The sequence below is a fragment of the Petromyzon marinus genome, chromosome 14, assembly GCF_048934315.1.
Source record: "Petromyzon marinus isolate PM22_M1 ecotype Great Lakes invasive population chromosome 14, UKy_Petmar_22M1.pri1.0, whole genome shotgun sequence".
Taxonomy (NCBI): Eukaryota; Metazoa; Chordata; class Hyperoartia; order Petromyzontiformes; family Petromyzontidae; genus Petromyzon; species Petromyzon marinus.
In genome coordinates this window covers 10,806,752-10,830,539 of record NC_133680.1, presented here as the reverse complement: position 1 = coordinate 10,830,539, position 23,788 = coordinate 10,806,752, and the positions used below count along the sequence as shown (strand labels likewise).

The 23,788-nt window shown below is 43.9% G+C and overlaps 1 protein-coding gene across 6 annotated transcripts in view; it reads right to left on the bottom strand.

Moving 5' to 3' along the window:
• LOC116942318 (contactin-2-like) overlaps nt 1-23,788 on the bottom strand; it is a 132,609-nt gene that overhangs the window by 62,624 nt on the left and 46,197 nt on the right. For 2 of the 6 annotated variants that reach the window (XM_032954052.2, XM_032954053.2), the window contains exons 2-3: nt 17,544-17,667; nt 12,101-14,338 (exon numbers count right to left, since the gene is read on the bottom strand). In XM_032954052.2, coding sequence (XP_032809943.1) covers nt 12,101-14,338; nt 17,544-17,604 — 2,299 coding nt within the window. In that variant the 5' untranslated portion in view covers nt 17,605-17,667. The remainder of the gene's footprint in view (nt 1-12,100; nt 14,339-17,543; nt 17,668-23,788) is intronic. The other 4 variants (XM_032954054.2, XM_032954055.2, XM_076066948.1 and 1 more) reach the window with 3 other exon arrangements.

The window sequence follows — 23,788 nt, the reverse complement described above, 5'->3', positions numbered from 1 at the left end:
GCCTCGAAACCTTAATGACTTGGAGAAGATCTGCAAAGAGGAGTGGGACAAAATCCCTCCTGAGATGTGTGCAAACCTGGTTGCCAACTACAAGAAACGTCTGACCTCTGTGATTGCCAACAAGGGTTTTCCCACCAAGTACTAAGTCATGTTTTGCAGAGGGGTCAAATACTTATTTCCCTCATTAAAATGCAAATCAATTCATAACATTTTGACATGCGTTTTTCTGGATTTTGTTGTTGTTATTCTGTCTCTCACTGTTCATATAAATCTACCATTAAAATTATAGACTGATCATTTCTTTGTCAGTGGGCAAACGGACAAAATCAGTAGGGGATCAAATACTTTTTTCCCTCACTGTATATAGCTCAGTGGGCCTTACCTGGTAAAATGAAAATTGCATATATTTAGTTCCAATGCCTGTCTAGGCAACCTTCCCTCCTGAACTTTGCAAATGTGCTCAACCCATTGCAACCTCTTCTTCCCGATGACATCGAAAATGCTTCTTTTCTCATGTCGTTCCAACCATAACCTGCTTACCGTATCTTCCTACGCTTCTAGAGTTTACGTGCATGCGCAGCATGCCAAATCCAGAAGCGTCTGTGACAGCCTATTTGTAAAAAGTTCATCTCTTTGACCTGTACAGCACAGACATTACTCTTGGCTGGTTAAGGAGTGGTCGTAGCAGTGGTATGCTATGGACTCGGTGAGCGCTGCTTGACATAACTGCTAGAAAAAATGACAGGGTAAGAGTCACATGCTTCAACAAACAGACAAATTGCTGGCAGAGATCTATGGCCAAGCCATGCTTGTGATTGCTTTGTGCCCGACTGCACATGCGCATGAATCTCTGTGCCGAAACTCATAAAACAACCTGTGCCATCGGCTCTACACATCCATTACTCCACAAGCCCCACATAAACACATACACATATGCAAATTTATGGTCCATAAAAAAACAAATATAGAAGATCCTTTTTGTCAGTCCTCTGCTGGATGAAGGCCTCTCCAAGAAATATGTCGGTCCATACTTCACCACGCTGGTCAGTGTAGGTTGGTTGAAGGGGGCCTGCAGAACTCACTCAGAAGCTGCTCACCACTGTTGTTAGAAATTTAACTCACGTCGCTGGGTTCATCGTGCATGCTATAGTTTGTTATTATTATTGTTTCACTTGTTTATTCAGGAATAGCTCACCGAGTCTCAGAACTCTTTTTGTTCAGGAGGGTTCTGCCAAGCCTTCACATGAGGAGGGTGGTGTCGTTGGTGTGTGTAGTACCAATTGAGTAATTTGCAGCATTTTTTTCAGCACTGGGACAATTTGGCCTATACCGGTCCCACTGTGGGGTGCTTTGCTTAGCTACGAGAGGAAACCAGCGAGCCTGGAGGAAATCCACGCAGAACAGGGGGAGAGCACGCAAACTCCTCAGAGAAAGGCGCTTGGGTCGGGAATCGAACCCCATGTCCTTCTTGCTGAGAGACACAAGTTTTACCACTGCAGCGCCACAGGATATACAGTATACACAATCACATCAGTGCAGAAAGCTAATTAATCTTGTCATTTTTTATTTTTAGTCCCTCATTAATTATTTAATCATTTCTTTACGAATTATAGGAACAGACTTTTAAATAAATTAAAGTGTGCTATTGACATTGCGGCACAGTAGGATTACATCGATTCTAATTTATGACAAAGCAGCCCGTGGGCACGGCGCTATGAATCTAGCGACCCGAGAGCGATTGGGGGGCCACGGCTAACACCAGTGCCGAAGTGAAACCTGAACCGGTCCCGGGCCCTCCTTGGCAAACCCACGCCAAACCAACGAAGGAGTCTACAGTACATGGTGTGGGGAAGCCTTCATCGGCAATGGATTGATAAAGGGTCGTAAAATATGATGAATTAATAACGTCGTCATTTTATTATTCCAGTATGGATAATTTTCTATTCAATTAAAATGGTCATCTCATATGTTAATATTAATTAATAATGATGGGATGAGTCAAGCCCCAAATAGGATTTGAACTCACAACCCTTCAGGGAGTGTGATAATCACCGCATCACCCAGCTGGAGTTACGATGCAGAAGTATTCACCTCTCTCAAGTGTGTGATAGATTAAGTTTTTATTTTTTCAGCGTCAAAAATCCAATCGGCTGATGTGGAATAATTTAGCAAACAAAATTAAGCTATTAACATAATTAATTAGAACTTATTCTTGAAATCACCACCGTTTTCTGAAATACGCCAATCGTGATTATGTCTGGCCTTGGGGATTATCACTTTTGCTTCCTTAACAACATTCTCCTCAAGGCCATATGCTGCTTGCATGGTTTAATCGTCCTATTATTCCGTCGAGCAGAACTGTCCTATTATTCGGTTGAGCAGCACAACTCGACTGAATATATGGGCAACTCACAATCTAACTTTTGCAAGTTCAAATCCCGGTCAGGGGTCCAGCATTATTGAGTACATCAAAAGGGGTAATTCTTTGGATAGACTGGTCCTCCAACAAAGGTATTTTTGTTGCTCCCATGAGCATTGAGGCAGCGCTCATCTCCCGTTTACAGCCTTGATCCATTGGTGACAATTCCACATTCACATGGCGGGGACAAGTCTATCCAAAAGACAAACCTATTTATTTCTCCACAAAAAAGTGGTACTCGTTTTTATCAACCTTGGAGGGATGATGGGCCGAATCAACACCCAACCAGGAATCAAACTCGCAAACTTCCAACTGTGAGCCACTCGCTTCTACCGTTGAGCCACCCAGAGGACTTTACACCGCTGGCTCAACAAGCCCACCGAAACTAATGACGAGAACCAGCCGACGCTTGCTGGAACAGGGGAAACACTTTTACTTCTTGTTTGTAACGTTAAAAGGTTACGCACCGATGCCAGACTATTGTGCCTACGCTGTGGTTGTGGGCAGTATTCTGGCCGGCCATACAAAGCTCGCACTGAGCACCCGACCATTAACATGCAAGCGCGCATCCCCCCCCCCCCTACTCTACCTCACAAAAAAACCTGTGAATACGCACCCTAGGAAGACCTCGAAGCGCACACTGCAATGACCTTGGCAGTCGCAATTACCAAAACAATTGCAATCGTTCCTACGGGCAAAATGGGTTAAGCATAATTTTTTTAAATCCCCATTCCCCCCTACGATGCAAAGTTCATTTTACACTTTAATTTGTTCCATTGCCAGGAGCTGCTTGGGAAAAATATAAATGCCTTCATCATCTCGCATTGTTTGTTACGTCGAGGGAGCATGACTGCTGGCCCACAATCTGTCAATTAAGCTCAATGCGATGGGGCAAACCACCACGTCATTAGACTGTCTAATTACCTTTCACACGAAATGAAATGCCACACCTAATTAATCCAGAAATGACAGCACGAAATAAGTGCAGTGCATCGCTCAGCAAGCGATTCATGGGTGTTGTTTAGGGGAAGCATACAACAGGATTTTTATGTCTGAGATATTGATTTCACGATATACTGCCAAATTGGAATTGAGAAAAAATATTATTATGCTGTGTAAAAGTTGTTTATGAAGCACTCAATGTGCTATGCTTCACGAACGCCAAACGAAATGCAGCAGATAAAAGTGACATTTGGAATCGCCAATGTAAACCATTCATTCTCAGCTCTCGCCCACCGGTGGCGAGTTGCCCCCGTACTGCTCACTGTGTCCTATCGCTGCAACCATGCTTACCGGTCCCATTAACTTCACTCATTGATTCCTGACTGTTGTCGTCTTATCCACACCGCGTTCAACCATCACACTTGCAGGCCAAAACACTTCTCTCTCTCTCTCCGATTGTTGCGTGGCACTGCTTCAACTGTGGAACTCCCTAATCGTGGCCTCTTTTCCCAAGGTTAACAGAACCTCGCTCAATCTGAGAAAACCTATTCACGCTCATCTAATACACCCTCAAGAGTGCCGTTTGTTGCTTGTCGCTTGGTATATTGGGCGTTTGAGCTTCCACTCAGCAACCTTGCTAAAAAAGAACACGTGAAAATGCATTTTTGGAAATACCATACTTTAAAGTAAAGGTCTAAAAAAAATGCATCTGCGCTATGTTAACAGTATGTACCGCGTCAAGAAGAAGGGACATGCCACCAAATAACATTTTAAGTATACCACTTTGCAGACATATTTGTCTCAGATATTACAAGTTTTGATTTGGCATTTTACCTGAAGTGTCCTTTCAAAAATGGCATCAAATCTATTGGGTCCACAACAGCTGCAATAACGCCAACAAAACACCGGTTCTGCAAATTCTGCAACAGTTTTTTATTGTGTTTTTTTTTCTGGAATTAGTTACCAAGCCTCATAAAATATATATCTGGAACCGTTCACAAAAAAAAGCATTATTCCTTCTCAATCAAACTTGGAGCGGCATTGAGTCTCCATTCCTGCCCCGAGCCAGTGGTAAAAATTCCACATTGTTCTGGCGGGGGTCAGTCATTCTGTAGATAATTAACAATGTTCACTGCCCACAAAGTGGTAATAATTTAAATAGCCCCAGAGAGGTTGGTGTTATTTTACTCAAGCTAGGATTTTAAACTGGTAAACTTTCAACTGTTGAGTGAGCACCCTGCCAAATCCGTATTAGTGCTGGAATTTCACGTTAGCATTTCATTGCGTTTCTCAGTCGGGCGCACTGTTAGGAGCAGAACAATGTATAAAATGGTCTTATCTTACGATACATACACTGAAATGTCCGTGCATGAAATTCTTATTTTCTATAGTACAACATGCAACTCTACAGCCACAGGAGGCACAATATTCCCCAAAATGTAAACAAAAGCTTTTAATTGAATCATTATACAGAATGGTGAAATTTCAAGGACTTGTGAGAGAGCAATTCATTAAAGGCCTACCAAGTAGAGTGGCACCCATTGGGAATTATTTTTCATTGCTTGGCATTATTAATGTAAAACATAAACATTAAGCTTAACAGAAGTAAGCAGATAAATTAACACATGCCTGTAATTCCAGTGATTTGGAGGTAGGGTTGGTGGATCACACAACGGAGTCATTATGCAAGGCACCCAATTACATGGCAATTCGATGCGATTAGAATGCAGCATAAGAAGTAGGTTGTTCATTCATGTGTATTGAACTTGAGTGCTATCCCTTTGTGCGCATGGATCTTCTTCTCTGGCTTTCTGGTTTTCTAGCTACACACAAATTAAGTTAAACAATTGCCCAAACAACCAAAGCAGACTTTTTCTCATCGAAAAAAAAGATCGGTCAAGGCTAAGTATTTGCCTGTCCTGGGCAATTAAAAAGTGATAATTGTAACTTCAAAATTAGAACATTGTGCGGTGCAGGTGTCGCCGTCAAGCCATTCGCTGTTAGGTCTTCCTCTCTTTCCACTTCCTTAAAATTCTCCAAATAGTAGATGAAAAGTGTGGTCTTCAAGGAGGCATCAAATGTTTTGCTAACACGCACCTTGCCATGTCAGCAGAAAAAAACAGGACGTCTCAAAGAAGGTACCTTTCAACAGTTCTCCTGAACGATCCCAAAAGTGAGGCTTGTGCAACGATGGCAAACCAGAATTGGGGCGCATTGCCAAGCAGAAAGAAGAGGGAACCGTAGGCCAGAGAGAGCGGGATTCTGGGTATAAATTGTTATGGCACCAGCGCCATCTTGGAAAGCCGAAAGTTGTTTTTGTTCCCAGTACAGCACCAGGGTTTACTGCCGAGGATATTTACTGTGGCCGTTATCGATATTATCTGTTGATTTGGTGGAGTGAATTATTACCCGAGCCTCTCTGTGTTGAAATTGAATGCACGAGTGCATGAACACGTGAAAATAAATCGGTTCGCAAATGATAATACAAATAAATAAATAAACGTTTTGCCACGCATCAAGAAATGCTGCTTGATGCGAGACTTGCGACTACTCCCAGGCAATGGAATGAAAAAAGAATGGTGGGGAAAATGTCACACTCAATTGTGGAGTTATGGATATTTTTTAAAAACACGTATTGAATTTACTTTGAATTCACTGTGAAGTATGCGTAGCGTTGAGGATATTTTTGTTGCATGTAAGTTACATTGCCAATATATATTTTTAACAAAAAGCACCCGATATCTTCCACAGATTTCCAATGACAAATGCCATGCCGATGTGCTAACCTAGTCGTAAAAAACTCACACTCATCAACACCATGGCCTTCATGGAGTAAAATATATAACCGGCAATGTTTCGGACAGTGGCCCTTCTTCATAGCACATCCGATTATATATTGTATTTGAAGGCAGTGTTGTTGACGAGTGTCTCGAGTTTTTACGTCAATTGTGCACCACTGCCAAAACAGCAGCATCACCAGGTGAGGTTTAACGATGTAGTATGCCGAGTAAGATAAGAAAATCTAGAACATTATTTTTCATATTTCAACAACTATGGTCAACAATTTGATAAATGACTACAATACGTGCCTTAAAAAAATACTTGTAGTTTGTGTACTCTACAGAAACTTATTCATATGCAAGCAACTTTTTGAAATTGTACTAGGATCCATATTTTAAACTAAGGCTGCTTGGCAGTGTCTGTAGTTGTATTGTCACATTGTAACGTTTGTAATACATTCTTTCTACACTCCTGCTCGATCGAAACTCATATTACCCCAGGTCTCTCTTGCATATGATGATTTGCCTCAATCAACTCTGATCCGGTCCATCAATTTACCGTTCTAAACTTGTCTCCAAAAGCTTTAGTCACACAATTCTACCTTCCACCTCACTCTCTCTGCTTTGAGCCAAATCTAACCAAACCGTGAGAACATTTGGTATTTGCGGCAAACTTACAGTGGAAGGCAACCACGGTGGCACTGAGTCACTGACATAGCCTGGGAGAATGTTGGTATGTCCAATTCCAATTGGTTAAAGGCCATTTCCCAGAAAATGCGCATATTGCTGGATGAGTTTACTTATTTATAAAATAGCATTAGGATTGACAATTGATTTTTGGGTCGGATTGCACGAGTAAAAAGTGCGCTGTAAATTATCCTCCAACCCACACAGGCAGTTATAATGCAAGTTTTCACGCAAACAAATCTGCCAATTTATTTCTTCTGTTTTGGAGAGCAATTTACTCAATTGAACAATTTGGTGGGCGTTTTGCTGGTAGTTATAGCCAAAATCTATTACGAATCATAACAATGGTCGTGAAAGCCTACTGTGCGTTGAAGACAGCGATCAGTTGAAGACACTGGTGGGAAAGCATTCTCAGCTTATGCAGGAATATATTATAGTTAGCTTATATTCCAATTATGTATGCTCGTTGCGGAAGAAATTATTTTAAGATGACTATGTGTGTACAGACTGTTGATCTGCGCCAAAGCAGCGGGAAAATAACATTTAATTTTACCCTGCATCTGAGGTTAAAGTTAACACTAACTAATGACCTAAGAGACGTTAGTAATAACAACCACATGTAATTATAATCGTCAGCAAATAACGAAAACAATTGTAGAAGTCAAGGCAATGTCAATGTGTTTCCCCTGACAAATGAGCAATGTCTTTTGCTCATCTTTATTAGTGGTACTTAGCCAGCAGTGGAAATTCCACATTCCCAAGGTCAGTATCTCAAAAGATCAACCACCTACTTATTTTCCACAAAAGCCGTACTCATTTTATTGTCACTGCAGTGAAGAGCTGATTTGACTCTGAAAGAGTATTAGAGCTTGCAACTATCCAATTGTGAAATATAATTGTAATTATTTACAGGCCCTTTGTCAATCCATTGCAGCATGAAGGCCTTTCTAAACGATGTTTGCAATGGGGATTGCTTGACCATATTTCACCATGCTCGTTGGTAAGTGATTGGAAATATCAACTAAAAATTATTAACACATGAGATTAACAGTTATTTTTACATACAAATGCAAGTGCATCGATTGAGTTGTTTTACATATCCGTTGTAAAGTTAAACAATGCCATAAATAGTACTTTTAATTAACTTGCCAAACCGTCATTTAAAAATAACACGAGGAAATAGTTTTCAAAAGTTTAATTCAATATGTCAAAACATATATTTTATGCTCAAACAATTAAAGGAAATGTTCATTAAATAAAAAAAATCACAAAGATTAAAAAACGAAAGCTTCCTTTTTAAACTGCGGCCAATTTCTTTAAAAAGATTTTCATAACTTGCAAAATCTGAACACACTTGGCACATCAAGTTTGGATCAATCTGTACAAAACTTTCCGCTGCTATCTGGTACTCCCCAAGACCCAGCACTCTTCTTACTGGGCAGGCCGATCTTAGAGCACGTTTATTATAGCAGAAGCTTGCGAGTTCGAATTCTGGTCGGAAGTTCACTCGCCCCAACATTCCTCTGGCACTGATAACGGAGTACCACATTACGAAATCAAATCAAATGGTGGATGTCCTACTGGCGTACTTGCTCCCTTCATACAAAATGTGGAATTGCCACCGCCGCTTGAGGGCTGTAAATAGGAGACGAACACCGCCTCAGTGCTCATTTGAGCAAGGAAATCACTTTTACTTTTTTAATTTAAAAAAAACATGGTTCGAAAGATCATCTCCATGCTAAAAGGCACAGAGAGGAGATAAATAAATTCCTTTCAGATTTAACCTTCTGGTTTAAAATCCTCATGTGCTTAGTATCAATCAACTAAATGTTGGAAAGGGTAACAAAAGCCTACACGACAGACGCGTCCTTTCACCTATAGAATCTCTGAGATAAAGCACAGTGGCACATTGAATGAGCCTCACAATGCAGTAGGAAGCACCTGTGCTGTTTGCGTCAAACTCCCCTGGGATTGGCTGCACGTGTATATAGGTAGCATTGTCACTGGCACGTGTGTGATTGACAGAGTCTAAGGGATGTGCATAAGATATTGGGCACAGTCATGTGTCGAAATGATGCCAAAACATTCGGTGTTATTAATGAGATAGACTGTTCGCAGCGACTTTTAAGTGCAGGATTAAAATATTACAACATAGAAACAAAAAGTGAATTTCCCTAAACAGGAGCTTAACACAGCATGCATTTCTCAGTCATAGCCAAAGTGTATCCATATTACACATTTCCATGGTAGAGGCTCTTCAAAGATGAGTCACTGTTGGTTTGCCGCAAAGTGGTATATCTGCTTGTATACCCAGGGGGAATGATGGGCTCAGTAAACCTCTGACCAGATAAAAACTGGCAGCCTTTCTATAGTGAGCCACGTGCTTCCACCACAGAGCCACTGCGTGAGACCAACGTACCATGACTATACAGTAATGTATCTTCAGCCAAAAGTAACTTTCATTTGTCTTGGCTAATGAAGTTACATGTACAAGGGAACATTAAAAAAAAACGTCTTGAGCTTTCTCTATAATCCGTCTTCAATGTTGTCACGCTGATTGACATCCATGTGTCTTGTTGTATTCGTGCAAGTGGTCAATAGCCGTCTTTTGCCAACAGACTAGTCAATCTCTTCTGCATTGTGGAATACTATGCTCAAAGATGCTCTGGGGTTTTGCATGCTGGACAAAAGGCAGTGCCATACGCACTCCTCGAACACAAACCCAGGAAGCAAAAACAGAGCCTCTCGCGAAACAATGCGAGCAGCGATGCTTGCCAAGTGACACGCAAGAATGTGAATGTAATCGGCGGCGGCAAAAAAAAACCAAGCGATCGCGATGGAAGACACAGCGATGGAAGACACAGCGATGGATTCGCTGTGCGATTATGCGCATCGTCGCGATGCGGCAACACAAACCGTATGGGCGTACGATGCGCAATGATGCTCGTGTGCAGCACAACTTGTGCTTGTGTGTAAACAGAAACAAGGTGGAACCCGCTTTGTCATATCACAACCCCCTGGGCACATAGTGGTACGTTCCATTACTTCAATACGAAACACTCAAAGGGCTGGTAACAACCATGTACTGCTGTGGGTAGGCTCAATGTTACCGAGAATATAATGCGCTACATTTAGTATGCAATATACAGCTTTCTAACCTAGTCCAAATGTGTAACTGTTACTTTTATGCAGTCTTTCTTCAAACGTCATAGCTCAGTTAAGCTGTAAACGGCTGATTTGTTTAGACACAATGTGTCCGTGGATTTGTGCAAACAGTAAAAAGAGATTTTAAAATTTGGCCACTGAATGTGCACACAGCCAGCTGCTTGCAATGATGAAGATTGGGTGCAGCTCTCCAATGTGATTCCGGGTTGAGTGAGCCGCGTGTTGTTTTGGACACGATGTTCGACCTTTCGCTCCGCGTGCTTCGTTGGAAACGTCGGACATCGTACCAAACAACGTTTGTACCAACACATTCGAGAGCTATATGCCACAACTGCAAAGATCTACACTGAAGACCGGTGTGCTTGTTTGATCAATTTACCTTCAATGAAAACTCTATTCCTCTATTCCTCACGTGCCACCATTGTTTAGATTTCAAGGTTTACCAACCATTTCCAGAGGCCTGAAAATTGGCATTATGCTTTGAGTGCATCAGCTACTTAGTTGCCGTGAAAATATGGAATTTAAAATCTTTTGAAGACTGGTGTTGATGAATAACTGTGCTAGATGTTAGGCTTTGGAGCACACACACGATCAAACACACTGACCCCACAACTGGCTACACGCCCAACCAAGTACATGGTTCAACCGTAACATAAATTATAACACAAGCATGCCCAGATCTGAAATGTCCATTACATTGGGCGAGTAAAAAATTAAAGCTTGACATCTTCCCTGATGATCCAAGCGGTAATTATATTTGGGGCTGGACTGGGTCTACAGAGAACCTTACTGTTAAGAGCCAGAGTCCGTTGTAATTGCCCATGTATTTCAGGAAGGATGCGAGTGACCGTGATAGATTTGGTTTTATTGGCATGAATTAAAACTCCTTCGTTTGGTGGTGACACGGCCCAGCGGTAACGTGTTCAGCGCTTGTCGCAGAGGTTCGTGGTTTGAATCCTGCGGACCACGCTGGTTATTACCGCGAGCGTGTTAATAATACAGTGGATGTTAAAGACCCCCGGACATTATTCGATATGAGTAGGCCATGATGTGCCGTCATCGTCCAAATTTTCCAAATTTGAACCGTTTCTGCCAAATTCCTCGATTGGGATTACTCGTGGTAACATCGCGCCCTACTGCCCTCCTCTAGTCGTCTCTGCAACATAGTGCATGAGCGATAGCCTTGCACTATAAGAACAAGTGTGAATACCAAATATACTAAATTCTTAATTTTAGTGAGGCAAGGGCAAATTTTCAGCACCCCTTGAGTTACTTTAAGTGACTTGTTTACCTTTCCTAGACTTTGTACTCCTCTCGTGGTTTTGTATTATTTGTTGGCGTAACGTTCTGACCCGCCCCGACTGAACATCTGTGAAAAAGAGCTTTATAGCTATTCTGATTATGACTTAAGAGGGTAACTACAGCAGCTCTGTGATGTCACCTTCCAGAGGCTCCTCTCTAACATGGGGCGATCAACAGAAATCTCTTCATATCATAGGACAATTGATATATCGTTGCTTTCAAAAGACAGGATAGACATAATACCATATGTTGACATGATACAGGTATGAGCATCCTCATTTGTTAATCGAGTTCTCCACTGCATGAGACAAAGCGAGTTTCACTTTGTAAAGCAAAGCATGGAAATAGATGTTGCCATCAGGTATGTCGAATGTTACATTAAGTGAAGAATATGTATATATAAAAACCTACCCAAAGGGTATTTTTAGGTTAGGGTAATTGCAGCAGAACAGATTCATGACTTTGTCACGAAGCATTCTCAAACCTTCAAAAGAGTTAAAGTATCTCAATGTTCAAAACAAGCATTGGGATGGCGGCTCATTTCTTTTGGTAGCCCTGAGCTAGCGGTGGAAATTCCACATGCTCATGGATTAAGAAAATAACGTAGGAATATATCGCTGGGGCATAACACGCCCCAGTTATGGGTGTGTCTGCAGCAATTACCCTAATTTCAGAAAAGAAAGCTAAGCGGCACAGCAATGCACGGTGGGAACCGCGCACGTAAACCATTCAGCACAGAGAGGAGGAGAAGAGCAGGGAAGGGCGGCGGCCACACACACAGGCGTGGGGAGGTGCGAGTACATACGAGGAAGATCGGTGCCATTGGGGTAGGTGGGAATCCATGGCTTCCCACCGGCACCAGCCCCTGGCGTGCCCCTTCCGTCGGCAGAGGAGTCGATCCTCCTGCCGGTGTTGTCGTGGTGATAGTGGTGGTGGTGGTGCTGCTGGTCCATTGAGCCGGTGAACCTCCCGAAGCGGTAGAGGCCGTAGCCAGCCACGGCGCCCATCGCCCAGTAGGGCAGGTTGCTGCGCGGCTTGTAGCCGCCGTAGCCCTGGCCGCCGAAACCCTGCCCGCCGAAACCCTGGCCGCCGAAACCCCCAAATCCAGAGCCGCCCCTACCAAATCCCGGAGACTGACCAAAGCCTCCAAATCCCCCAGAGCCACCATAGCCTCCACCATAGCCGCCACCATAGCCACCACCATAGCCGCCACCATAGCCACCGTATCCTGGATTGTTCTGGCCATAATGGTAGCCTGGTTGACCTGCAGGCTGTACTGGGGCATTCCAACCAGGCCGGTTGAAGCCAGCCTGACCATAGCCCGGCTGAGCATAGCCCGGCTGACCATAACCCGACTGACCATAGCCCGGCTGACCGTAGCCCGGCTGACCGTAGCCCGGCTGACCATAGCCAGGCTGACCGTAGCCAGGCTGACCATAGCCCGGCTGACCATAGCCCGGCTGACCATAGCCCGGTTGACCCGGTTGGGCATAGCCTGGCCTAGGCTGCCCATACCCACCTCCAGGCTGTCCATACCCCTGTCCTGGTTGTCCCTGGCCTGGAACATATCCAGGACCCGACTGTCCATGCCTTAGGCCAGGCTGGGCAAAGCCTGGACCAGATTGTCCATAGCCAGGCTGACCATAGCCCGGATTGGGTTGTCCAAATCCGGGTCCAGGTTGACCCTGGCCTGGGACGTACCCTGGGCCTGATTGGCCGGGCCTCAGACCTGGATGAGCATAACCTGGACCAGTTTGCCCATATCCAGGAACACCACCTTGGCCATATCCTGGCTGTCCAGGTTGAATTTGACCTGGTTGACCATGTCCTGGCTGGCCAAACCCTTGACCCGGTTGACCTTGAGCAGGCTGGCCATAGCCTGGCTGACCATAGCCTGGCTGACCATGACCTGGTTGACCATGTCCTGGCTGGCCAAACCCTTGACCCGGTTGACCTTGAGCAGGCTGGCCATAGCCTGGCTGACCATAGCCTGGCTGACCATGACCTGGTTGACCATGTCCTGGCTGGCCAAACCCTTGACCCGGTTGACCTTGAGCAGGCTGGCCATAGCCTGGCTGACCATAGCCTGGCTGACCATAGCCTGGCTGACCATGACCTGGCTGGCCAAACCCTTGACCCGGTTGACCTTGAGCAGGCTGACCATAGCCTGGCTGACCATGACCTGGCTGGCCAAACCCTTGACCTGGTTGACCTTGAGCAGGCTGGCCATAGCCTGGCTGACCATAGCCTGGCTGACCATGACCTGGTTGGCCAAACCCTTGACTCGGTTGACCTTGAGCAGGCTGGCCATAGCCTGGCTGACCATAGCCTGGCTGACCATGACCTGGCTGGCCAAACCCTTGACCTGGTTGACCTTGAGCAGGCTGGCCATAGCCTGGCTGACCACGACCTGGCTGGCCAAACCCTTGACCTGGTTGACCTTGAGCAGGCTGACCATAGCCTGGCTGACCATAGCCTGGCTGACCATGACCTGGTTGGCCAAATCCTTGACCCGGTTGACCTTGAGCAGGCTGGCCATACCCTGGCGCAGCCTGGCCCACTCCAGGGGCCGGCTGCTCCGCTTTGACATTGGGACTCGCGACTCTGGGGACAGAGCCTGGGTGAACCGCACTGGACCCTCCCATCACAGCTCCGCCCGCCACAGCACCGCCGGCCACGGCGCCGCCGGCCACGGCGCCGCCGGCTGCCGGGTAGGGGAACCCGGCGGGCTTGTTGTCGAGAGGTTTGGAAGCTGCCCCGGGGTTTTTAGGGATAGGACGGAAGACAGGGGGGGCCCACGCCGGGTTTGAAGGTGGGTTGGCCGCCCCTGGGTTGGAGGATCCAGATGTGCGGGACGTGTCGGGTTTCGGCTTGTAGTGCGAGTCCGTTTGGCTGCCGCCGCCGCCGCCCGTGCCTGTTCTGGAGCCGGAGCTGGAGCTGGAGCCAGGCTTGGTCTTCTGGGTGTTGCTCCCTGCGCTATGGCTGGAGCCACCACGAGACCGGCTGCCGCCGGTGCGGCTACCGCCGCTGCCCTTCCTGGCCCCTGCGAGGCATCGCGCAGAACATAGTTAGCAATGCTGGTAAGTTAACATTACATTGGAATTTTTTTGTTTTACCATTGCCACCTGAGCAGTGGTATTTGTTCACATTTAACAAAAACGTTTGTAAAAAAAAAAGCACAACAATGAAAAAAATAAGCAAAAGTTAAGTGGCAAATTGTATTTGCTTTGTCAAGTTGCTTTTCTTGATTAAAATCAATTCAGATACAATTGCTTCAAACATAATTGAAGTACGGATTGCTGGATCTCCTCCACCAATGAGGTGGATATGTTATGTATCTCATTGGCCAGTTCCAACCACTCCCATGAGTACCAAAGTTAAGCAAAAGGGGTAGACATAATGCCACCCCTGGCCAATAACAAGTCTCCTTTTACAGTTTAATTTGCATATCGAGAACCCTATGGCCCTGCAAAGAGCAGTTTTTTTTAACATGAGATACAATGCTATTCCGAGTACAATTATAAATGTGGTAAAAATATTGATTTCTAAATGTAATATTTACAAATGCATTTTCTATCCTCACCTAAATATCCCAAACTCTTTGTGTGTTTTTTCGGTAAAGTTACGTAGGTAAAAAATTTAAATAAATTAAATCACGACGTTTCGGGTGCAACACAAGCATCCTTCTTCAGGTGAGGACAATTTAGCGAAAGCACACCGCTAAATATCCCAAGTCAACGTGGGTTTTACATTCTGCATACAAGCTATATGTAGCAAAATAACACTGTAATGATATAATTCTCAAGAACGGTTTCATTCAAATTAACTAGTCATTCATTGTATAAGTTGAGTGAAGGCAGTTGACTTAAAACATTACATTTTGCGTGACCACTAAGCTATTTATGCAAGTATAACATTTACTTGAATCATAACGCGCATAGGAAATCGCAAAATAATATTTGCAGTGCTTTTCTTGCAAATTCCTTCTGAAAACAGTTGAAACCGTGGGAAAATTTCTTGAATAGTCAAAAGTTAAATAATCTCTGAGAAATGGGGGGAGAACCCATCCTAGATGGCTCAGTGCCCCAGAGGATGGAATTTACATATTCCCATGGTGGGAGCCAGTTTATTCATAGGATAATCACCATTTACCTTCTATAAAGTGGCACATATGTTGCCTAACCAGATGGATGATTGAATAATTTTACCCCTGCCCAATATATGATTGCCAATCGAGTGGTCTGCGAAGTGCCACCTGGCTGGATGACTCACCAGGTAATACATAACTCAACGTACATAAGATCAGCATGCCAGGAGATAAACTATATTACTGAATATTGGAGAGTGGGAGCTGTATATGTTCAAATGTATTTTTAAATGAGCTAGAAAGTATAAAGGATTGTTATCCTTTCTTTTCAACCAGTAAGGCCCTAGCAATGAACCACCACCGCTTAAGATGTACAACAAAAACGTGCTTTGTTTCTGCAATGCAGAAAAAAACGCACTGTAAAAGCAGTTAGTTTATTTTAAAAAATTGCGCTTGAAATAAATAAACTTGACAGTTTCTTTATGGCTCCACAATGGCCTCGCAGAAGACAAAGTGAAAAAAGCTTCAACTCCATTTAAAGCACTGGCCTTTAAATAACACAAAACAAAAAATATTCCTCGCTCTGTAAAATGCGACTGCGACGTCTGGCATCTCATCCTAGCTTAACAGCTCTTTCTCTTTTATAGCCCATCCTCGAATCTGGCCAATGTTGCGTCAGCTTTCAACTCGTTATTCCCGTTCACCTTTGCGGTTTTAACTGGTCAGCTGACACTGCCGCTAGAACGCATGACTCACAGTTGGAATTATGCAAGTTCAAATCCCGGCAAAGGGGTCAAACTCAGCCGATCATCTCTCTGGAGTCAATAATAAAATCACCACCACTTTGTTGGACGTCAAGTGAGGCTGCACTTATGTTAGACTGGCCCCCATCATAAGAAATAGAGCACTCACACCAATGACTTGTGGCCGGAAACTGAGATGAGCATTGCCAGATAAACAACGTGACTTATTGTTGCTTGCTATACTGCTTTTGCACCGTTTCAAAGTGGGCCATTCCAGGGACATTTTGAACCAGCCCAGAACGGCTCAAGTTGTTTTCCACTATAAAACCTGAGCAGTGCCGCTGACACCACACACAATGAATGCAAAATAAATGTCAGTGTTATCCTTCTTACTTCGCGGGTAGACAACAATCGGTGTCCTATAATACAATTAATCTCATGAAATACATGGGGGGAGGGGGCAGGCAGAGGGGGACCCCTACAGAGCAAGAATGTCATAGATGTGACAAAAAAAATATTGTAGTGGTCATGGATAAACTGGCTCCTACCACTGGAATGTGGACTTTCCACCAATTAATTATGGCTGCCAATACTAATATTTGTCCTGCGTTGGACATTTGAGCAGGAACACCGTTTTACTTGTTGGCATGCGCCATACAAAGTCACAATCACCTCCATTTGCCATTTTAGTCCAACTTTATTTGATTTTTTTTACATTTACTTATTTTTAATTAATCACGCAGTGAGTGAGTTCACGAACCCGCGGCTCGCTCACTTGGGCAGAGGTGGTTCCCCTTGAAGTGGAAAATTACAGCATTGGCACTGCATCTGGTCAGCATCGCCCCACTTACAGCAAAAATCCGCTAAGACGGGCCAGACTGCTTACCACCAATCCAGGAAATTATAAGCTGCCTATAACTCCAGATTCAAACAAATCACGGAGATAAGACTTGACCTGACAGCCTGCTGTGAAGATTTCCTGGCTGGGTTGGCAAGTTGGCATTGTGGTCCAGGATGTGATCTAATGGACTCATTTCTTTGCTGTGCTAACTCTTTAAGTTGTTTTGTGCTTTTTGTTTTGGTGCCATTTGTTTACTTATTTATTCGGGTTTTTTGTAGTAGGGTTTTCATTTGCTTGGTAGTGGTTGTATATGGGATGTGGTCCTTATATATAATTCACGTACAGCATTATGGGATGGGTATTAGCATGAATCATATGCACCTCCAATTGGTAAGAATGGCTATGTACGGTGTGAATGAAATTCAACATAGTACATATACAATGAAAGTGATCATGAATGGAGTCAGGAGTGAAAACTGGGACTGGGTAGGCAGCAGTAGAAGTAGGGGGGCGGGAGGGGGGGGGGGCAATGGCTGCGCTATCGCCCTGTCGAGGCGGGACGGAGGAAGGATTGTACCTGCGAGGCAGACGACTGCGAGTAGCACCAACAGAAGCACGAGGCCCCGGGCTGCCCTCATCCCTCCTGCCCTTCACAAGCCAACGCCACTCGCTCTGCCAGGCCCTGTCGACAACAAAGGACGCTGCAGAAAAGAAAACACATCATCGCCGTCAACATCACAATCATCGTCGTAATAATTTAATAGCTCTTTATTATGTGCCGGGTAAAGAATGCAGCAGCAGCAGCAGACAAAATAATTACATATACAAATACGTGAACTATACTTACAAAACCAGGCGAGAGCCCATTGATTTAAAAGGTATATTTTTCCAAGGGAACCCTAGGCAAGGTTACAACAGGAAGATTGTAATTTTATATTCAATTCCTTTGGGATCAATTAAATGAGTACCACTTAGTGAGGTGTTAACCGTCGTTGCCACCGTTTGCTCAGGTTAGCCAATGGAGACAAGTGCCGCCCCATGCGTTATTTCGAGCAGGAAGACCCTTGAACTTTAAGGCTTTTCAAATATGACATCGCATTGAAATACAACAATGCATCGGACAGATTTTTTTTTTGCCTTGAATGCAACGGAAACAGTCCCATCATTCCACTTTCTGAACAAAGAAATTACCCTGCACGGTGGTTCGCTCGCGTCTGGATGGAGAAGTTATTTTCCTCTAATGAGTCGCTGGGTAAAGCGACCCAGCTTTCCCCGCAGGGAAAGGCAGACGGACAGATGCGTTTGTGCCTAGAGCTACCATGGCAACAACAACCACACGCTTTGCGGAAGGAGATAAAAGGGGGTTTCTTGAATTTAAAAGAAGCATTTGTCTTTGCCATGAGACTAATGTCTTCAATCACTCAAATAATATCCGACCAAGTGGTGCCGAGGGCAGGATTCTGCTCGTAAATCGGGAGAACGTGAGAGTAAACAGCAGCGTCGTTACCCAGGGGTCGATGGGTTTCAATGTGCAGGAAGCCAACAGAGGCTGTTCTTTAAACATTGGCCCTCGTTCTGGGAATGTCGAATTTTCACGACTGTATCAGGGTGACTTTTGGAGATCAGTGGTACACCACGACCTATTTACGATGGAGGCGATCGGAATTAAATTTGTGATATACCTGTGAGCATATGTCAGAATCAGAATATTTATTTATACTGGAGGAATCCGATGAGCTGTAAAGCTCTTTTTCACAGCTGTACAGTGGAGAGAGGTGGCACAGTGGCCAGCGCACTGTTACAAAACCCAGCGACTCCAGTTCAATTCCCACTCACAGCCAACATAAGTAACAAACACCTGTACTGGTCCCTAGGCTTCCCCTCGATCGGCTCAGCCTTAAATGAGCACCCAGTGACAAAGGTGGCCAGGTGTGGTATAGACACCCACCATCCCCTTTGTGTGTCATACAAGCCTTCAAATAGGTGCTCGCTAACAATACTTGCACCATGATGTACGGTATATGTGTGTTTTGGTGAGCAGTTGCGGAGTGGTTAGCATGCAGCACAAAAATACAGCTTTGGCAATGGGGATTCAATTTGCAGTCAGAGCCAGACACATCCATTCCACCCAGTATAATAACCTATCCTGAGCCTCCCCAAGGTTGACTCAGCCTTCAATGTGTTGGGTGTGCAAAGATCAGCACTGGTGAGACGCAGGGGGCCAGCTACGGTGCTGGACACACAATTCGCTCACGCACCGTGCAGGCCTTAATTGGTGGTGATCACTAAACAGCACTTGCCTCATGAATTTAAACGAATACACAGACAGGGAAAGCGTTATTCGTCAGCAACAACTGATGACAGAATGGATCACAGCGGCATGGTGTGGTCAGTGCCACCACGGGTGGCCTCCTTTGCCTTCCAGTGCTGTCATTTGCTCACCACGCCCACCACTCGTTCAAGGCTGAGTCGACCGAGCGGAGATACTAGACCGGAACAGCTATCACTCGCCAACTGACGTCAGCCACGGTTGGGAATCAAACACCGGTCGCCAAATTCACAGCAAAGTGCGCCAACTGCTGCGCCACCACTCCTCCCCATATGCATAAACGCAGCATGCACGCATCGATTGGCAGTTGCAGTTACATTTAGTACATTTTTTCTGAAGGTTGCATACCAAAGCAATTTTGCAATTTCCACCCCTTCCTAGGAAGGAGTGTTTTTGTTGCTATGGGAGGACACCCAAACAGTTTGAACTGAAAGATGTCAAAGGGCGAGGGAAAGTTACCAAAGGTATTTATTTTCCTGGATCATATAAACACATCTTACGGGGTTGCTTGCCTCACCAGAAAAAATAAACACCAAGTCTGGCCTTTCTTTGTTTAGTTATTTTACCAAAACAAAAATGTGACTCCACAGAATCAATAACAAAGATCAAAGGCAAAACTGTCTCCTTGCTGAAATTAGAAAAGGTGTGGCACAGTGGTGAGCATTACATATTCCTATGGCAGGGCCAATAAAATAGTATCTAAGAGTTTTTAATGTATAAATTCTATGGGGATGAATAGCCGAGATGATTGCCAATTGGGAGTTTAACTTACAACCTTTCAACGATGCCACCTGGCTTAACAATTAGGAGTATTATATACTGTATGAATAATTTATACGTACAGTAGACATTAATTGTCTGAATCTAATGCCAAAGTAATAATAATAATGTTAAGCTCTTGGTCAATACACCGTTGGATGAAGACCACCCATTTGGGGTTTGTTTGCCCGTAACTTCACCACGCAGGTCACTGTAAATTTGTGAAGTTTGTGGCCCCGGGAACACGGCTAATTGTAAACTCGCCGTAACCACTGTCTGTGGCTGGAAGTCGAAAGCGGGTTTACCAGGTTCACAACGCGCGGGCAAAGCCACTGACCCTTGGCTTAGTCCAAAATGGGCTGAGCAAATCTAAAAGAGGCCCATGTCAGGTAGATGTACATGGATTTCTAGACGCAATATTGAAAAAAATTGAGACCGGAAACGGTCATACAATGGTTTCCCGATAAGATAAATAATGCATAATCATAACTTATGTACAAAGGATTTTCCAAACACCAGTCAACATAAATAATGTAAGCTTATGCAACGTACATAATTACTTATTCATCATGATCTTCTTGTACTATAAACACTTTCTGTCACTATCAAAGAGTAATGAAGGAGAAAAGCATATCACTCCAAAATACATTTAACAAAAACAATTAAGAATTATGTAGGACATTAAAGAAACAAACACTATGGTTATTGAAAAAGATAACTATTCTAAAAAAAAGGTTCACTGTTGTTGTAGCTTTTCTCAAAGGACCATACCAATTTTAGAGTGGTATGTCATATACAGATATCTTTATAGCATGTACTAGGCCATAAAGTCAGTCATCGTGTGCTCAAAGGAGCATTGGAGGTGGTCCTCATCCGTTTCCATCCCAGAGCTCATGGTGGAAATTCATATGCTTTCAGCATTCGAGTTTATCAAAAGCACAACCACTGTTGACTTCCCCACAAAGTGGCAACATTACAACTGCGAGCCTCTTCCTCTACCACGGAGTCACCTGACCTGTAGTTAAACTTAAAAAAAAAATATGTACGGTACTTATTTTAGTTTTGACATTTCCACCAATTATATCTCAATCATGCTTTCAACATGCTGGCAGAGTGTTTTGAGTAATCGTTCAAATGACCTAAATATGCCTCCCCTCGATATCTTTCAAGACCCATCTTATTACAGCCCAAAGATAATGCTCTTCAGCTCTGAAGTTGGCCTCGCCTCGGTTTTGTCGGACATTATATCACCACGTCTCAATTGAGCCATCAGTCATGTCATGAAAGTCAGAAGCGTGTCATGTCATATCGTATCAGGGAAAGGTTTTGAATTATGACAACCAAGAACTTCTAAATTCACTTTAATGGCTTTCCATCAAACACTATATGGTGTTCTTGTGTGCCATGGAAAGTTCGTTCGTTCATTTCTCAATCCGCTTGTCCTGGTGAGGGTTGCGGCGGCAGCACGTTGAGCAGGGCGGTCCAGGCAACGGACTCCAGCACGACATCAATATACACTACTATTCACTACACTACACACTACTATACAATGCTATACACTACACGACTATTCACTACACTACTCTACTATACACAGACTCGAGCTCTTCTTGGGGAATTCCCAGGCATTCCCAGGCCAACTGAGCGGCTTTGTCCCACCAGTGTATCCTGGGCCAGCCCCGGGGTCTTCGCCCAGGGTAAAGTATTGGTTAATAGACAATACGGTGTACACATAGGGAGTCTTCAACGTCAAACCAAGAACAGGAATAGCGAGCGTCCTTTAGATGTCGAGATGACATCACCAAGCGTGAGCATATTCTCCACTCTGCCTTGTGATCGCATTCAGGTGTACAGCACGGTATGTCGTCAACATGTTCTTTCGCTTTGCTGAAATGTGACAAATTTTGGGAAAATCCTATTTACTGTTATTGTTACGGGAAGTTGGCAATGAGCGGGCTGATACCATTGAATAATTGCAATAAATAATGAATAATGACGACTGGAGTCTACCCAGATCCGAAACCAGTGGTTTTCTATTTGTGCTACAACATAGCAAATGTTGAATGTGTTGCTCTGTCCAACACACACACTTAGCTCTCTACAGAGTGGGCCATAAGTAACTACCTGATTTGAAAGTGGTATTTTGTGTAAAATTATTTTGCTTACATTTTTTACAGAAATAAAGTAGAAGCCTGGGAGTTGGTGCTGGTGCAAAAATTTCAGTCCAGAGACCATCAAAGCCGCCGAGAGTACTCGCGTGCTGATATTGACAAGGACAGTGATGGAAAATGCTGTTCGAAAGAGCACGGATTTGCCAACGCATTTACAAGATATTATTTTTCATCCAAAATTATATCGAATCTCCGTGAGTTTTCTATAATTTAGAGTTTGTGCTTTTATTTAATCCTTTAAAAGTTATTGGCAAAACAAATAAGGTAGTTACTTATGGCCCACCCTCTATAACCTCGATGGCAAGACTGGATCACTCATAACAATAAAAAATGCTCACCCCACTTTATTTAACAAGTTCCAACAAAGCGGCAACGTAGAACGTTGGAAAGTGATGCTGCGTTGCAATTGAAATTCACCACTAGCGCTTGTGGCAAAAAAGACTTTGGAAAACTTACCACACAGCAAATAGCCGATGCAAACGTACACCGTGTTGATGAATTATTCACAACTTCTGTGGCAGTCAGCATTTCAAGCTCGTAATCTTTTTTTTCAAACTCACTCGGCTGCCACACACATACAAATTCAATCTTGTTTACACAAGTGTATACCTTTGTACGTAACATATATATCCCTATTTAATTTATTAACATATCATAACCACAACCCCCAGAACATAGTCACTGCTCTTTGTGTAGTTGCAATTAGAGCTGGGCTTAGCCAAACTAATGTTAGCCACGGTAATGTAGAATTTACACACTCTGACAAAGGGCCAGTTTTAATTAACCCAAAAACCTCGTATGGATAATATTGGTGGCGAAAGCCTACGTGTTAAACTGGCCAGTTTGAAGTGTCACGCAGTGCTGTATTTATTCATTCAGATCTATTGTATGCTGCGTACTTGTGATAAATGTACTTGAAATAGGAGTTAAATCAGTCCATTTGTCAATCACTGGAAACGTTATGACAAACCAGGTATCTGACCGAGCTGGATGAATGTTTGAGTTATTTCCTCGCATGAGTGGACTGAGAATATGTAAACTTCCTTGCCTGGTATACAGGAGGTCGTGGGTTCAATCCCAACCCTGACACCTGTATATTTGCATGTTCTCCATGTGGTCGCGTGGATATTTCTCCGGATCCTCCGTTTTTTCCCTGCCACATTTAGAAACAACATGTGTTTCGAGTATTTGACTGCTATACATTTTCACATAATAAGCCACTTCATTGGGCTATCATTTATGGCCAGGTTGCTTCTGAAGAAGAGCTATGTAGCTCAGTGGGCCTTACTTGATAAAATCTAAATAGTTTATAGTTTTGATTTAAAGCTTTCATGACTGCAGGGATTCATTTTCTTGGTTCTTTCGGTAAAGTCACGTAGAAGGGAAACAATAAAATAATAAACCATTTCGGGTCTTAATTGATTGTTCACGCTTACGGTGGCTTTCAGACCGCATCCATTATTTTAGTATCCCTCTCCTCTTTTCCGAACATAGATGAACTCGTCCATCTGAACAAACTGACAAATCGCTCTCCGTGGTGCTAACGTTTAAAAAAAAACGCCA